The 17,782-nt window shown below is 43.5% G+C and overlaps 1 protein-coding gene across 10 annotated transcripts in view; it reads right to left on the reverse strand.

Annotated features, from left to right (window-relative positions):
- Nucleotides 1–6,087: 6,087 nt before the first annotated feature.
- IPCEF1 (interaction protein for cytohesin exchange factors 1) overlaps nucleotides 6,088–17,782 on the reverse strand; it is a 56,568-nt gene continuing 44,873 nt past the window's right edge. For 9 of the 10 annotated variants that reach the window (XM_081854370.1, XM_081854366.1, XM_081854368.1 and 6 more), the window contains 5 exons: nucleotides 17,587–17,648; nucleotides 16,364–16,455; nucleotides 10,231–10,618; nucleotides 7,486–7,673; nucleotides 6,088–7,174 (listed from right to left, as the gene is read on the reverse strand). In XM_081854370.1, coding sequence (XP_081710496.1) covers nucleotides 6,971–7,174; nucleotides 7,486–7,673; nucleotides 10,231–10,618; nucleotides 16,364–16,455; nucleotides 17,587–17,648 — 934 coding nt within the window. In that variant the 3' untranslated portion in view covers nucleotides 6,088–6,970. The remainder of the gene's footprint in view (nucleotides 7,175–7,485; nucleotides 7,674–10,230; nucleotides 10,619–16,363; nucleotides 16,456–17,586; nucleotides 17,649–17,782) is intronic. The other variant, XM_081854371.1, reaches the window with a different exon arrangement.

Genomic DNA, 17,782 nt, shown 5'->3' on the forward strand with positions numbered 1-17,782 from the left:
AAAAGGAGAGGCTTTCAGGCAAGGGCAGAGTTTGAACAGAAAGAGGGGTGGGGGAAGAAAGGGGTCACTACAACTTCCATGAGGACAGTGGCGTAGTGTGGGTTGTCAGCACCCGGGGCAAGGCAAGTAATTTGCGCCCCCTAACCCATGGATTTGCGCCCCCTAACCCCCAGAAGTTGCGCCCGGTGCAGCCGGCCCCCCCTTCACCCCCCACGCTACACCACTGCATGAGGATAAAGATTCACTGTATGAATTACTGTCCTCTTCAAATTTAGTCTGCCCTGCTACGCACCAAAAAATGACGCAGGAGACCAGAGTTGGCTTAGCACTCTGTGTGAGTGATTGGTCTTCAACTGGTGAGCTGGGATCACTACTGCAAGGGTAAAAGGACGTGTGCCCCTCCAGATGTTGCTGGGCAGGGATAGCCTAACTACTGTTGTCTGTGCTCTGGTAACCTCAAGGTTAGATAACTGCAACACATTATACGTAGGGCTGGCTCTGAAGTTGGTTCAGAAACTTCAGCTGGTGCAGAATTCAGCAGCCAGGCTGCTCACCGGAGCAAGGCGGTTTGAACATATTACACCGATCCTGGTCCGACTGCACTGGCTACCAATTAGTTTCCGAGCCCAATTCAAAGTGCTGGTTTTGACCTATAAAGCCTTAATTGGCTCAGGACTGCCTCTTTCCATATGAACATACCCAGACCTTGAGATCATCTTCCAAGGCCCTTCTTCATGCGCCTCCTCCTCACAGTGGCGGAGCTTCATACTCCGGCACCAGAGGGTGGAGAGCAGGCAGGGGCAGGTCTGGTGTGCATCCTGGGGGTGTGGCATGCTGCCTGCAGGGGCGTGGTGCCCAGCGCAGGCAGGGGGGCAGCCGCGATGGCACTCCACCGGGATCATGCTGCCGGGGCGGTGCACTCCCCTCACACTCCTCTTCTTTCTTCAGCACCTCCTCGAGAGGTCCTGAGGGTGGCAACATGAGAACGGGGCCTTCTCTGCTGTGGCTCACTGTCTGTGGAATGCCCTCCCCAGGGAAGTTTGCCTGGCACCTTCATTATACACCTTTAGGCATCGGGCAAAAACATTCCTTTTTAACCAGGCCTCCGGTTGATCCGATTGACATCCTATGCCCTTTTAAAATGTGTTTTTTGGGGGAGGGGGTATTGGGTTGCAATTTTTTTTAGGTATTTTGTGGTTTTTATATCTTGATTTTATTCTGTGAACCGACCTGAGACCTCCGGGTATAGGGCAGGATATAAACTCAAATAACTATGACGACAACTACTACTACTACTACTCCCCAAATCCCAGGCCATTAACCATGCTGCCCAAGATTACAGATTCCCCATCCCTGCTGAACTAAGGTGTTGCAGGAGCAGCATCAGTACCACATCCAGATATGTGGCTTAAAAAGAGAGAGATCTTAGTTCTCAAGTGCATGTTTGGGCTAAAGGTGGGTCGCAGAATAGAAAAAGCTGGAGACTAATAGTGTCAAAGTTCTGACTTGTTTTGGCCTGTTCTTGCACCTGCTCCTCAAAGGTGGGGAACCCCTTTCACCCTTGTGGGCAACCTTCCAGGGGCCACCTGCCATCCCACCAGCTCCAGCCAACTCACCCAACTTCTAGTTCGTGGGTGTGAATGGGCAGGCTCCCTCAAATAAGTGCTATCGCTTAGCAGAAGGTGTTTAATCAGTGTGCAGCTTCCCCGTGTGGTGAAACACTGAACTGAACTGGACAACTTTCTCTATAAAGCTCCCTCAGCCCTGGACTGACTCCACCCACCCTGGTTGGCAGTGGAACAGACTCCCACGTGAGATGGTGGGCTCTCCTTCATTGGAGGTTTTAAAGCAGAGGTTGGGTGGTGGCCATCTGTTGTGGATGCTTTGGTTGACATTCCTGAAATACAGGGGGTTGGACCCAGTGACCTTCAGGATCCCATCCAACTGTGATTCTTGGTAAACCCTGTTGTGTTCAATGGGATTTACTCCCACAGGATTGGCCATGTGGAAACCCCTGGGCAGAAAGGAGTAGAAAGGATTTCCCAATTCAGCTGAGTCTTCCTTGAGCCATGATCTTCTTGAGCTGTGGTGTATTCCTGTATCCTTCATTATTGACTTGTCCTCCGATTCAGATTTGCTCTTTAAGCCTGGCTATTGGCTCATCCCACAGCTTCTGGTTCTGGGTTCACCTCAGATTTCTGTGTCCAGCTGACATTGCCAGGGCCATAGCACTGTGGTGGTACACCTGCCTTGCATGCAGAAGGCCCCAGGTTCAATCCTTAACATCTCCATGTAGGGCTAAGAGAGTCCCCTGCCTTAAACCCTGGAGAGGCCCTGCTAGTCAGTGTGTAGACAATACTGAGCTAGATGACCCAAAGGCCTGAGGCAGTTTCCTATGTTCCTGGTGAAGTTACCTTCTATTGGAGAAATTGGGTTCTAAATTGGGGAGGGGCAGGGGGGTAGAGAGAATGAGCACATTCATATCATACATTGAAAGCACTATAAAACCACTTTAAACAGTCATGGCTCCTCCCCCCCAAAAAAAAATTCTGTTAAAGGTGCTGAGAGTTGTTAGAAGATCCCAGATTACCCTTCCAGGGCTACAAATCCTCCCAGGGAACTCTGGGAAATGTAACTCTGGGAGTGGAATGGGGGGGGGGGTCTCCTAACAACTCCCAGCACCCTTAACAAATGGCAGGTCCCAGAATTCTTTGGGAAAAGCCATGACTTGTTTAAAGTGATATCCTAGCGCTTTAAATATGTGGTGTGAATAAAGGAGGAAGAGAGAGGTCTCTTCCTCCAGGCAGTCTGTCAGAGAACCAGCCCATCATTCTCATGGGTGCTTTGCTAGTTTATGAATTAGCGCAAAACAAAAACAAACACCAGCCAGCTACCCATAGCACTCAACTAGAAAAGAAATCCAACACCTTTATGTGAAATTTATTTTTAACAAGGGCTGTTTGTATGTGATAAATTATGCCTAGGGCATGGCAAGTCATGGCTGGAACTGAACCATGACTCCAAGGGCTCTGCATTGTGGTGGGTCTCTGCCTCTAAGCACAGTCCAATAAAGCTTTTAGTCCAAGTGCTTACAAAGAGCTAGGAAACAGCTGCATCTCTTTGCTTCAGTGTGACATGGATAGGCGAAACCCATTACTTATGCAAATATAAGTAAATTATATTCTGCCCTCTGGTCAAGGCATCTTCAGTTGATCAAATAAATGCATCCATCATACAAAACAGGAACAAAAAGGAAAATATACTCTAACAAGTCCTTGTAGTACCATGAAAACCCAGCAGGTTGCGCTTGTGTGCCATTTTCAAAAACCCAGCATAGAGAAACACACACACACACACACACAGAGAGAGAGAGAGAGAGAGAGAGAGAGAGAGAGAGAAACACACTGCTTTTTCTAGTGATACAAGCTGTTTTCAGGTACCATATTCATTCTTGCTGTCATAGATATTAGAAGTAACTGGCTGTACTTTTGAATAAATAAGGTATACTATTCAATGTATCAAATTGTAAATTTCAACAGAAGTCTCATAAAGTTCAGCAAAAAAAGCAGAAGTCCCAGTGGATCAGTTCATTCTCTAGTCAGTTCATGCATAAGGTCCATACATGTAAAAGTATCTATTCCACCTGTCTGTTCAAAGAGTCAAATAATCCACATGAAGGGTTGTTACAGTTCCACAGAATTCTTTCACAGAGTCTAAGACAAGGATTTCCGGAATATTAGCCTTCTTTCGCCATCCTAGGCTTCATCAGTAGAACAGGTTGTAATATTACAGGATAGTGGATCTTATAGCATAGTAGTGGTTGCAGTAAGCAGTGACTGTTACAAAGCAGGATTATAGAGACAAGCACAATATTGGTTTGATACAATTTGATACAATGAATAGTATACCTTATTTATTCGAAAGTGCAGCTGGTTACGTCTTGTGTGTTTATTGAGTACAGTGGTACCTCTGGTTGTGAACGGGATCTGTTCCAGAGCCCCGTTCACAACCTGAGCAGAATGCAACTCGCATCTGCACGTGCGAGGGCCACGATTCGTCACTTCTGCACATGTGCGTGACGTCATTTTGAGCGTCTGCGCATGCGCGAGTGGCGAAACCTGGAAGTAACCCTTTCTGGTACTTCCGGGTCGCCGCGGGACGCAACTTGAAAACGCTCAACCTGAAGCAAACACAACACGAGGTATGACTGTATGTTTCACGTAACTATAGGTTTGTTGTTGTTGTTTTGTCATAAATATTAGAACACTTTGTTTTGCATCTTCAAAAGCATTTAGAATAAGTCATGTCATGGACAATAAATTAAACCCATTTCTTTACCATGTTCAGTCAATTCTTAAGTTTGCAATCACAATGGGAGTCATCTTTTACTAAAGGTGCAATCTCTAGGCTGCAGTCCTAATACACACTTATCTGGGAGCAAGCCAGGATTGCTCTGGGAGGAGTGCGTTTCAGGAAGTACTTAATTCAGCTCAGGTAGACATCTCCTTCATTTTAAACAGAGGTTGGTGGACCATCTGCCAGAAATTCTTTAGCTGTGGTTCCTGCATTGCACAGGATTGGACTAGAGAACCCTCGGGGTCCCTTCCAACAGCACTACTGGCATTAAACAGAGTGGTGAAGTGGTTAGAGGAGGGGTTGTAAAATGTGGTACTCTCCAGATCTGGTTGAACTACAACCCCATCACACCTGACCACTGACCTGGGTTTGCCCAGACCTGCTGCAATCATAGGAGCCAGTGCCTAGGGGCTGATGGCCCTTCGCCCCTCCCCAAAAAATATTTGAGGGCCCCCCAAATTTGACTGACATTGCCATTCAAATGGCGTGCATCTGCACATCTTGTGATCAATTATGTGTAGCAGGGCTTAAATGCCTCCCCCAACACTTCATTCAAGTTGGCACCACTGGTTGCAATGTATACCAGACTGACACTCATACTTGGAATTGTCTTGTCTTTACCAAAAGAAAAAGAAAAGAAAAGGTTGTTCATTCTCTGCTTATATGAAATCTCAAGGGCAAAAGCAGTTTCAGCCTGCCTTCTCCCACTTGCAATAGAGTGGGGGACTTTGGGACAATGTCAGGAAGGAGTTATTATTAAGAAGCAGAACTTGCCACAATCCAAAAAACAGCTCAGTCAGGATGAACAAATTTAATTGGAGATGTATATTCCGTTACGAGTGCTTCACACAAGCCAGGAAATACTATTCTAACTTAATGTTGCAAGAAAGCCGAAGAATTTCCTTCCTTCCTGCTAGAAAATTCACCTCACATAAATTAAAGAATGCTTTCTATAATTACAATGGGTTTATTTGTTTATTTGTAAACTAAGAGATTCCTCAGGTCGACTGCTTTTCTGGGACTCAGCTAGAACTGAGCCAAAAAACCCGACCCTTTTTTTGTGGGGGAGGGTAATGCCAAAATGTGCTTCCCCTTTTCATTTTTGGCAGTCCTTGTAAAAATATTCATTTATCCTGAATTCTATGTTGCCCTTCTTTGCCTTCAATGGTATCATCATGTTGCAAGATTTGATTGGCTGCGTTGACCTGTATCATTTTAGTCACTGATGAGATATCACCTGTAGCATCATGGCATGATCCATTTCGCTACAAGGTCACTGACTACAACCACATTTGACAACCCCTCCTCTATGGTGGGCAGGAGATGGATGGACAAAAATTCCTATCATGCAGAAAAGGTTTGCAGGTGAACATATGATGCAGGCCAGTATTCAGAGTGGTTCCCAACATTCCACCACACTCTGGCATATTATTGAAACTAAACCCAGGGGAGAGATGCTATGCAAAGTGGAAGAAGCATTATCTTTAATGACTGGAGTCAACACCAGGGACAAAACTGATTCTTTAGCAATACTGTACAGTGAATATGGGTAGTAAGTCAGCCAGATGCATTCTGCTGCAAATTAACAAAAAAAAAATAAAAAAATTATATCCTGTTGAAGCTCCCTGCAAAGTATATATTTTCATATTGAGAAGAGTTTTCTTTTTCTTTTGTAAGAATCTTTAGCACACTGTTCCATAAAACAGAAAAAACAACAACCCAGAAACCTAATAGAGTTTGCACAACGCTGCAGAATTTATTTTGGCATGAAAAACAATTCAAATGCAACTTTCCCCAGATGATGTAAGGAAACAACTTTTTTTCTGGCCATTCATAAATACAGTTATGCTATAATTGCAAAATGTGTTCACTCAACAGATGACAAGGCTTTTTAACAGAAGACAGGCACCATCCAGTCATCAGCAGAGGTTACAATCTTAATGGAAGTTTAGACAAGCTACAACAAAAGGGTGGTTTGTTTGTTTTTTTTGAACCCTGGCAGCATTTCTACAACTTTTTTTTTTTTTTACTTCTCTTAGCAAACTTTAAAATAACCATGAACCTCTTATTTACACTATGTACATACTCTTTAAAACCCTTAATGTCCAGATGTTGTGCTTGCTAAAACATTTGTGTTATGAAGGTCAGCCATTTTTTAAAAATGGAATTCCAACTCCTGTCCACCAGATAATTGCTCTCCTTAGAAGTTCACAAAGACTGTGACATCACCACTGTGATGACACCACTTGGGTAGTGGCATTCTATCTTGAAGGAAGATAAGGTAAATCACTCACTTAAAGGAAGATAGAATGGTGAAGAGCCAGGGCTCAGGGTAGAGCTCTGTTTCGCATGCAGGAGGTCTGAGTTTTAATCCCATGCATGCCCTAGAAGGGCTGGGGAAAACCCCTTCCTGCCGGCCAGTGTAGACAACACTGAGTTAGATGGACTGCCTTGGCTTAAGGCAGCTTCCTATGTTCCTAATACTGAGATAAGAAATAATGCTCTGGCTAACGGGTTGAGTTCTCCACTAGAAAAACAAAACCGGAAACGGTAGCAGCTTATACTATTTGTAAATGAAGACAGTGTGGGGAAAGTACCACACAGTCCACTCCTCTCAGATAGTGCTTTCAATGAAAGATGGTTGCAGCATCGTCTCTGCTTCTGTGCTATTTTCTTCAGGCGTATTCAGAACATCCTGCTGCTGATAGATATCTTGGACCAACATGGTGTTTGAATCCTTCCACTCCCTGTACTTCCTTGCTGTTAGCTCAGGATCCTCCAACAACTGGTTAATCGTGGCCAAGTCATGTTCCTTGCACTAGAAGAAAGAAAGAAAGAAAGAAAGAAAGAAAGAAAGAAAGAAAGAGAAGTTTGTGTAACTGGAAATGTGAGTTGACCACTAGAGGTCTCTCATATCTGGATTGTTGTCCAATCCTAATGTTCTCCTCTCCAAACTATTGGCTCTGGAGACCAAAGAAGATAACATTGGCCTTCAAAAATTTTTAAAAGAATACCCAGATTGTAAACACAATCATGATTTCAGGGATTTTCTGAGGCTGCTAAAAATTACACACAATGAGTTAAATGCCTCAACAACAGCTGAAGCACAACAACTCCATAAACGCTCACCTTTAACGTACTATTCAGTGCTCGGATTTTGTGGAGTTTCTCATTAACTGTCGGGTTTTTGCACCTCTTGATGAAGGATTTTCTCAGCTCCTTTTTTGTAGAAGGTCGCCTGTCCCCAATGGGAGACAAACTCGCTTGCTCTAAGGACTTGTAAAGTTTCTCCATTTCATCTACGGAACATTTTGCATCTGTAGGGAAGACAGAAGACAGGCTGTGTCTAGCAACAAGTCCTAGGGCTCCTGAGTGCTCCATATTTGTCTACTGGCTCTCAAGTGACCATACAAAGGATTTTATTTATTTATTTTTTTGGAGAGGCTTTGTTTTGATCTCTTCCAAGTTTTCCTAAAGTTATTATCCCCACATTTTAAACAGCTCTATGGTATATCTGCAAATGTTTGTATTTGAATACTTCCTAACGTGTGCATTTAGTCATTTTGCAATGCTGCGCAAAGATAACACCCTGTCAATTGTACTTGGACAAGAGCTAAATATAGACAATACTAAAGAAAAGAGCTGGTTGTGTCGCAAGACCATGACAGGAAAGAGCAATACTGGGGCCAATTTGCTGCAGCAGCATTTCCTGTGCGTATCACTGCCTCATTAAACATGCCCTAATTATGGCCAAAAAAAAATCTTTCCTACTCATTGTAAAAAGCAGTTGCATAAAATTAACAGAAAGTCGCATCAGAATTTATAAATGCACACCTGCATAAAGTGTTTCTGTGACAACTTTATGAAAACTCACATACACTGACCACAGAGCAAGAATTAGCTGTGAATAGGTGTGTTTTGTTTAGTCTATACTCAGTAAAATAATAAAAAATAAAAATTCATTGATGGGTGATATTGTTGTTAAATTTATTTATACCCCACCTTTTTCTCTTACAGAGACTCAAGGCAGCTTACAGATAAAATAAGAAGAGCTAAAAACATAGAAAAAATAGTTTTAAATAATTAAACATTCACAGTGTGCGTGAGTGTGAGTGTAACATACAGACAATCACAACAAAAATAGTCTATAGATCCCTACTCATAACAACTCTGATGATGTCAAACTAGGGTGTCCATTGTGGTGCTGGATATCAGAACAAAACCTATGTTCATCAGGCACTTGAGCCTTTATCACCGTTGAACATTTGCTTGAGAACATCAGTTAAAGTTTAGAGGAAGGAAGTGGTCACCCCTGGAACCAGCACAATGCCACTTAGCAGTTGTCAAAGTACACCAAAGATCTTGCTCTCTTGTGTAACCAGCCACCCTGCCTCCCCTCAAGGCAAGGAACTCTGCCCCCCCCCCCCAGGAATGAAGCAACAAGCTCTGTCTCATATGATAGAAACATTTAATGGTTCTCATAGACCAAGGTTGTCACGAAGATTTCATGCTACTTCAGGCCCTCCCCCCAGTGCATCCCTTCCCCAAATTTATGGAAGTTGTAGGGGCATTCAAGGAGAGCTTGCAGGAAACACAGGGTTGTTGTGGCAAATGGGAATTGTAGGGTGTACAGTGATACCTCGGTTTAAGAACAGTCCAGTTTAAGAACGATTTGGTTTACAAACTCCGCAAAACTGGAAATATTGTCTTGGTTTGGGAACTTTACTCGGTCTAAGAACAGAATCCGAATGGTGGAAGGGCACCGTTGGCGGGAGGCCTCATTAGGGAAAGTGTGCCTAGGTTTAAGAACGGTTTCAGTTTAAGAACGGACTTCCAGAACGGATTAAGTTCATAAACCGAGGTACCACTGCATATGCATCAGACGTTTAAACTCATTCCCCACTCAACAAATTCTAGGAACTATGGCTTACTCCTCAAAGAGCCTGAGTTTCCAGGACTCAGACTACAGTTACTAGGATTCTTTGTAGAAGGGGGTGCTGTAAAAGTATGACATTTGCACATCCTCCATCTAAACCATTGGGAGAGCACCAGTTGGAGGGGCTATTATACTATTATAAATAATGCCTCATTATGTTGCAGCGATGTTTCATTTTCTAAAGCATCCTTTTTTTGTTCTCTATTATAACCAGTTTTGCTGCATCAACAACTGCCAAAGGAAACAGAAATGGCAGTGGTTGGACACTGCTCCCACCCCCACCCCCCAAAAAAGGCCTGTAAATTGGAAGAGAAGCCTATGGACAGAGGGGCACGTACTCAAAATGCTTGTTTATAGCCTCACAGTCTCACACACAAACAAGAAGCTACAGAGATTTCTGTTTATTTTTCCTCCTCTACTTTTAAAAAAAATTAAAGCCAGGAAGAAGTCTTGGCAGGCTGCAAGTCAGGATGGACAGAAACATAATGTTTAACCCTTTTGTTTTTTGTTTGTGGGGCGGGGTGGCGGTGGGATCAGTTTCCCTGTGTTGCTGCTTCCATAGAGGAAAAGATAATGGGACCCCACAATTTTCACACACACACCTCCTTGGGTAAAAGAAGGAGTTTGTGAAGTGAGATTTAAGTTGAACAATGGTCGTTCAATTTGATCTATTTATACAGGCAAAATTCATTCATTTCAAGCCCGAGGCTGGTTTCAACAAATCACGTTGCTTCCTTCACCCATACTTTCATTAAATGAAAGAAGAGGGGGCATCAATCACTACAACTTAAGAGTAGATATGGCACCAAATGCTGGGGACTGAACCTGGGACTGTCTGCAGATAAAGCAAAGAGGCTACAAGTGAGCTCTACCTCTTTATGGGTCAGGCAGGAAGAGCAATATTGTAGGGCCAACAGATCACCTACTGCTTGTCTCACCTTTAGGCAGAGTTTTCGATGCTGCTATTCTAGGCACAGGTAGGCTAGCCTTAGCACTGCGTAATGTAGATGTAGCCTCATTCAAAGAGACCCGAAAGCTGCAGTCGGGTTTGACAGTCCCACTTTCCAGTGTTTTGTTACAGCCTGTTACCAAGTGATCAGTATCCTGAGAGTCGCCAGAGGCAGCTGGAGATTGATTGTCCATTTCTTCCCCAGGGGAAGAGTTGTTCACAATGTCGAGCCACGACTGTCTGTCTGGATACAATACTTTGGACAACGAGGAAGACGAGGATCCTTCAGACTTCATCAGGCTTTCCGGCGAGGACAAAGAACATGATACTTCACTTGATGCGTGCGATGTCAAGGAAGGCTCTTCCTGGTCCTGTTTCTGAGAATAAAATAAGAAGGTGGGGGTGGAATAAAGTCAAGTCAAAAGCTGGTCATGGGTGGCAATATAAAGGGACAAGGATCAGCGAATTTGAAATCATACTTTTCACTTGGGACACTGCCTGTGCACTTGGGGCTACCATATAGTATATGAGTGAGTGGTATGGCTCCTTTGCTTAATTTTGCCTCAGTTTCACTCAGCCAAATATTGTTTCCTCCAAAGAGTACTGGTTTTAAACAGAAGGCATCAGATAGACATGGAGATAACCTCATAAATGTGTGAAAGACTGTCTCTTTCCCTACAGACTTTCTCAGAGGTTTAGATCAGCAGAGGGGACCTTGTTGGTAGTTCTACTGCTCTCAGAAGGTCAGGGGTAGTGGCCTAAGAGAGGACATTCTTATGGCAGCTCCTAAACCACAGAATCCCCTCCCCACAGAGGTGCAACGAGCACCTTCGTTCTATAGTTTTTGCCATATGCTGAAAACTCACCCCTTTATCCTGGCTTTTGACTTATGATATATATATATATTTGCCCAGTCCTTCTCCTTTACCTCAGAGAACAATCAAGGAAGATCAAGCAGGAAATGCCACCTGAATAATCCATGTCACCATAGGGGCATTTCTTTGATATTAATTTCATTGTGAGAATTTTTTGTAAGCTGCTTTGACAAACACTTGGGAGTTATAAAGTAGGATATAACCAACCAACACACACACACACAAACACTATTATTTTGATCCTATGGCTAATTAAACAATTTACAGCCTTTTAACCTGGTGGGGGGGGGAGGTGCTGTTTTTGACTATTACAACGTTACATATTTTTGTGTTTTCGTGTTGTAAACCACCTTGTGATCCTTGGATGGAGGGTGATTTAGGAATTAATTATTTAACTAATTAATTAATTAATGAATTAAGTGTTTTAACTGATTTTAATATTGTATTTTTATGTTGTTTTAGGGCACGCCTGGGACCATACAGTGAAGGTTGAGTAAGAAATCAAAGGAGGAGTACATCTCATATAAATTCTGCCAGAAAGAAAGAAGTTGGGATGAACTTGAGGCAATGAGAAAGGCCTCCGCTGCTGCCAAGTTAATAAATATTATCCAGGCAGATTCCAGGAACTATCTCCCCATGACAGCTACAGTTGAAGTCTCCCTGCTCTGGCTTCGCCATATTGGCCCAGCAGTCTGCTTTCCAGGCTTGAATATTCTGGACTTCATAAATCTTTAGAATAATTTAGGTGGTCCAGCGTTTAGATACAAGTAGGACTAAGAGGTAAATGTGCCTCACTACCAGGGGAGTTCATTTATTCCAGGCTGAATACAAAGTAGAAGGATGCATGAAACACACCAAGGAGAGACGTGCTCCTTCCTAGGCAATGCTATTAATACCTGGGATGCTTAAGAATGTATATCTATAGTTTTAACTTGGGGGGGAAATGCCACATGAAATGTTGCTGTGATGAAGTGGAACAGATCTTGATACACTATATGCCAATAAGACTTAACAGACTCAGTAGAATCAGCAATAAAATGTTGATCCTCTGCTTTGGCCATAAATCTCCCTCCTATTTATATACGTAGAAATAAAGTATTTTGTTGAAGCAGATCACAAAATGGAATGCAAGGCAGGAGGAGTCTGTAGCCAAGCATACCAACTCAATTTAAGAGCATTAAATACCATAGGGCAGGGGTCAGCAGGGGGCTGGTCCACTGTCCCTCAGAGCTTGTGGGGGGACAGACAATATTTGCGGGGGGGGGGAGGGAAATGAACGAATTCCTATGCTCCACAAATAACCCAGAGATTCATTTTAAATAAAAGGACACATTCTACTCATGTAAAGACACACTGATTCCTGGACCATCCGCGGACCGGATTGAGAAGGCAATTGGGCCGCATCCGGCCCCCAGGCCTCAGGTTGCCTACCCCTGCCATAGGATGTTAATAGTCTCATGGAGCTTCAGATAACTGTTGAAGATGGTGCATGTTACTTGCGTAGCTGCAAGAATAAACCACCCTTTCCCCATTCATAAGCATTTGTTTTTTAAACCCACTGAACTTTTGAGTGAGCAATTTTCTATATCACAAACTGATTTTACTCAACAGTAAAATAAAAAGTGGGAATTATTATCCCCATGATTTTCTTACTTAAAATGATCTACACTTAACTTTTCAACTGCTTCATGACTCCCATCTATCAATAAACACCCAAGGAAGAATACTATAAAATGCAGGTGTTGGTGTTAGTAAATGGAAAAAGTATTCACTGAAAGATTAATGAGCCCTGAGGGGTCTATTTCAGACTAATGAGATATACTGCACCTTAACAGCCCACCTGGAAATCTTTGTAGTCTATTGTCTCGAAATGACTGTTCCATTCAAGTAGATATGGGGGAGTTTGCAAATAAACATTTTCTTGCCTGTTTAAGGAAACTTATAAAACCCCCACCCCCACCTCAAAATACTAATTTGCATTTGTTTCCATCTGGTTGGTGGCTAAACACAGAGAAGCGCATCTACTCTTGGAATTAATTACCCAGTAAATGATCACATAATCACTGAGTAATACGGACTGTCCCTGCTTTAGATACTTACATTCTGCCTGTACAGGGATTCCCACATTTGAAAAGCACACGCAGCGAAAGCAAAACACAAAATTATGAATCTGTATGATGTGTTCTAAAAATGGAGGCAACAGCAAAGTTTTGGTCCTACTCATTCCAGGGCCGGCTCAAGATATCCTGGCATCTGAAGCGAACCTCAAAATAGCACGCCCTGCGAGTACCATGATGCCTTGATTACTAGGAAGTTATGAGTTGGGTTTTACTGTTTTGTTTTCAATAGTGTGAACTGCTTTGGTGTTTTCTCTGTAGAGGAAAAGTGATACAGAAACATTTTAAATAAATAAATGTCATGAGGACAATGTACTCCCTCCAGCAACAGAGGCAAAATGTCATTGGATACCAGTTGCTGGGAATCACAAGCAGGGGCGGTGCTGTTATTCTCATGTCCTACTTTGTCGATTTCCCGTAGACGCCTGGTAGTTCACTGCAAAAACAGGATGTTGGACTGGATAGGGCTTTGGTTTGATAAAGGAGGGCTCATCTTATGCTCTTATGATTAGCGACTAGAGGCCTCAGGCCCAAACTGCACCCCCAGGTGTATCAGCTGAGCTGTAGCCCAGGACACCAACACAGAGAAAGAATGGTGACTGCATCAAGGGAACTTGCCTACAACTCACTACCTCTTTCTTTCAGTAGCTTTCTCAAAAAGGAGTACGATAAAAAGTCTCAATAATATTTACGGGGGGCAATCAAAAAGGAGGAAAACGTTTGTCAGATCTTATATCCTAGTCCTTCCTACCATTTCTCTCTCATATGATTGGGCGGGGGGGGGGGGACTGATGGGAAGGAATGATCTTGCAGACATGTTGGAAGCAGGCAGACTGACTGCTGTTAGTGGCCTTGAAGTCAGAATGAAATTAACAAGCGCTTCACTTTGTCAAAAGATGTGGAAGAGCTTAATGCCTGTTACATAGCACTGCGGGAGAGGGAAATAATTTCTGCCCTTGGAATGGGACAGTGGTTGAGGTTCAATAATATGAGGCTGCTTTATTCAATGCTATTATGCAAAAAAATAAAAAAAAATCAATACATTTTAATATGGCTTTATATTGCTGTTTATAAGCCATGTGATAATGGGATGCGGGTGGCGCTGTGGGTAAAACCTCAGTGCCTAGGACTTGCCGATCGCATGGTCAGCGGTTCGAATCCCCAAGGCGGGGTGAGCTCCCGTCTTTTGGTCCCAGCTCCTGCCCACCTAGCAGTTCGAAAGCACCCCTAAGTGCAAGTAGATAAATAGGTACCGCTTTATAGCGGGAAGGTAAACGGCGTTTCCGTGTGCTGTGCTGGTGCCGGCTCACCAGAGCAGCTTCGTCACGCTGGCCACGTGACCCGGAAGTGTCTCTGGACAGCGCTGGCCCCCGGCCTCTTAAGTGAGATGGGCGCACAACCCTAGAGTCGGACACGACTAGCCCGTACGGGCAGGGGTACCTTTTCCTTTACCTTAAGCCATGTGATGAGATATGAAACTGAGAACAAACAGCAGCCTGCTTTGGCTTATGCTGGCATACCTGAGCTGCAAGCAACTCACTAGATTATGGAGTCACTTCTGTGAACAGGAGACTTTCTCTATGTAGAAAGGTAACTCTGGATACAACCCTGTATCTTTAATTTGATATTACTGTAAATTTATCCACTGCCAGCTTATTCTTGAATTTAATGAGGATGGAGGCGCCAGTGATTTCCTTATCTTCCTTAAACACAAGGGGGTTGAATTAGGAGAGGGTGTTGGCAGCAGAATGACCCAATATCCGAACACTATAAAACCAAATTTAGCACCAGCAAAGTCTGGCATAACTGACAATTGCACAAGCCAAGCACCTGCCTTCCCGAGCTCTACCTGGATGCGAAGTTATTTAAGGACAGAAATCCATGATTTAGAGGAAACTGCTATCAACTGGGCTCAGTGAATAGGGGGGTGGAATAGGTTATAGAAGAAGATTGGTTCAAAATTGTTGCAGTATTGTGAGAATAAATAATGTGCTAGTGTTGAAAGTGCTAGACCTATCCTGTGATGCATTTGATTCAACAAAAGCAAAGTGGGTTTTTGTACACCTGCCTCAAATTTATTTATTTTAAAAAACAAACTTCTGGCAGAATTGTAGCAATCCTAAGCCATGTGCTACATGCTGTGAGAGGCTTGTTCTTTTCTCTAAACCACAAGGAAATAAGGCTGCCTGGGAAGGCTTTAGTAACTAGTTGGCTGTGATAACTGTTATTTGCTTTCAGCATATAACAGTGTATTTAGCCAAGAGACATCCGCACTGTGGCGTGATGGTGAGAATGTCGGACTAAAACTCGTCCGTACTTCCGCTTGCCCCATGCCTTGAAATAATAGGTCTGAGAGGTTTTCTGGCTTTATTGTGCTTTCTATACACAGTTTGCCCCACTGCTTTCCTTGGGAAAACCTACTCTCTTCCCTCCCTGCAGGGAAGAAGGGGTGAGTGAAGATCTACGTCAGGAGGGAAGAAAGACTGACATTGGGATCCGCAGTCCCTGCAGATCTTGCCGCCTGAGGCGGTCACCTCACCTGGCCTCATGGGTGAGCCGTCTCTGCAAGAGAGCCACATGTAGGATACTAGTGGGTGACAGTCAGTGGAATGCCTCAAAACAGGGCATTCTGAGGGCAGGGAGGGGCTGAGCTGGGTCTGGATTCATTGGTTCCCAAGCTGACCCCAATGCCATCAGGTGACGGCATCAGGCCCAGTGTGGGCCTGACTTCCATTTTGGCCACCATGCACAGTGGATGCAGTACTAGTGACCCTTCTGGTGGCCAGGGTTAGAATGGAAGTCTAAGCTCCCTGAGTGACCCTCAGCTATTTAACAGGGCTGTTGTGAGGGGGGAAATGGGGGTGGGGGCAGAACCCGTCTAGCACCTTGAACTCTTTGGAGGAAACATGGGACAACAATTTAATTAATAAATGGTGAAGGAGTGTTTTGCATTTATTGTCTCGTACGACTGATCTCACAACAGGCCCCCTGCAAGAATACCGAGTGGAGAAGAAGTGTACAGTGCTTTACTGCAGATTACTTATCTAAGTGGCATCTTGCGAACTGGATAGGGTGACACTTGTACAAGCCATTTAGCAAACAGAAGCTAGCTAATTACTATAATACATACCAAATGAGGCGGTGGCAACTGATCGGAATACGGAGGGGGTGGCGTCTCCACGTTTATTTCTAGATCTTCATGCTCGCTCTCGCTGTAGCACTCTGAAGCAAGAAAACAACAGTTGAAGTGCATTAGACATGCCAATTATAGCACTAGAAACAAAAGTAAACTTATTTCAGGTAACCTGAACTGAAAGCAAAACATACCGGCTCTGACTCAGTCAGGGTCATCTGTATGCAAAACAAAGGGTATTTTCTGACATTTCTAATTAGCAGAATCTCTCTTTCTCTTTTCATCTTTCCACAGCATTGCATGAAAAGAAGAAAGAGGAGGTGGAGGAGGAGGAAGACAAAGGCTTTTAAAAAACCTCCAGCTTTACAAAGTTTCTCACAGTCAGAGATAAGGGACAAGCAGAGGGTGAGCTACTGTTTAGAAAGGCAGCAAAAAGCTGCAGTACCCCAAAATACCCTCTGATGAAACAGGCCTCTCAGAACAAGGTTGCTCTGCAGGAAATAAACTATAACTTTATATCTAATTCTATGAAAAATGAATTGATGCTCACACATTCTGAATGGACAGTCATGGCAAAAAGTGGTATCATAGTGCTTTAAATGTATGGTAGGAATGTCGCTATATATAAATACATAAACTTCTGCTTCAGATCAGACTTAAGAGGGAAGTGAAACTCTTAGTTGCTACTGGTGGGAGGTTGGGACATTCCTTGTCTTGTTTCATGCATTGAAATAGGATGTCTGGCCCTTCCAGGGAGACCCAGCTTCAGTGCTGTGGAGCTCTAGGAAATTTTGCCTCTGCCAAGGAGAGCTGGGAGTGCTCCATCTGAAAATCTGGAGAGCCTCTGTCAGTCACTGTAGACAATACTAAGCTTAATGACCCAATGGCAAGACTCAGGATAAAGCCTCTGTTCCTAAGATGTTCCCCTCTCTTTTCTGCATCTATGTGCCTAGACAGAATAAGGGCTTTAGACTAGAACAGCCTTGGCCTTTTGTCCTCCTTCCCAGTACAAAATGCATCTTTTGGATATTGTTGCAAAGCTCATAACTGCTAATCTAATCTAATCATTTTTTTAAAAAAAAAGTTGGCCTCTAGCTCTAGCTGAACATTCATCTCTGAGTATTTTGAATATATTGAATGCCATATGTGTTATCCCTGGAAATCTCCTCAGGTAGAAAGGTGTAGAACAATCCTATTCAGAATGGTCCATTTGAGCATACCTTCTTCACTCTTTTTATTGGCTTGTTTGTCAAGGACAGCTGTACCTAATTTCTTCAGCCATCTGAAAAAATAAAAGCAAGCACAGACATTTGTATGGAATAGAAATAGCCAAGCTGAGAGAAAACAGGTTTGGTAGCTACCAAGTCATTTCTCATCTTCAACTGAGGGTGAAATCCAATGTGTGCCTTTGCAATC

The sequence above is a fragment of the Podarcis erhardii genome, assembly GCF_964252035.2.
Source record: "Podarcis erhardii genome assembly, chromosome: 3".
NCBI lineage: Eukaryota > Metazoa > Chordata > Lepidosauria > Squamata > Lacertidae > Podarcis > Podarcis erhardii.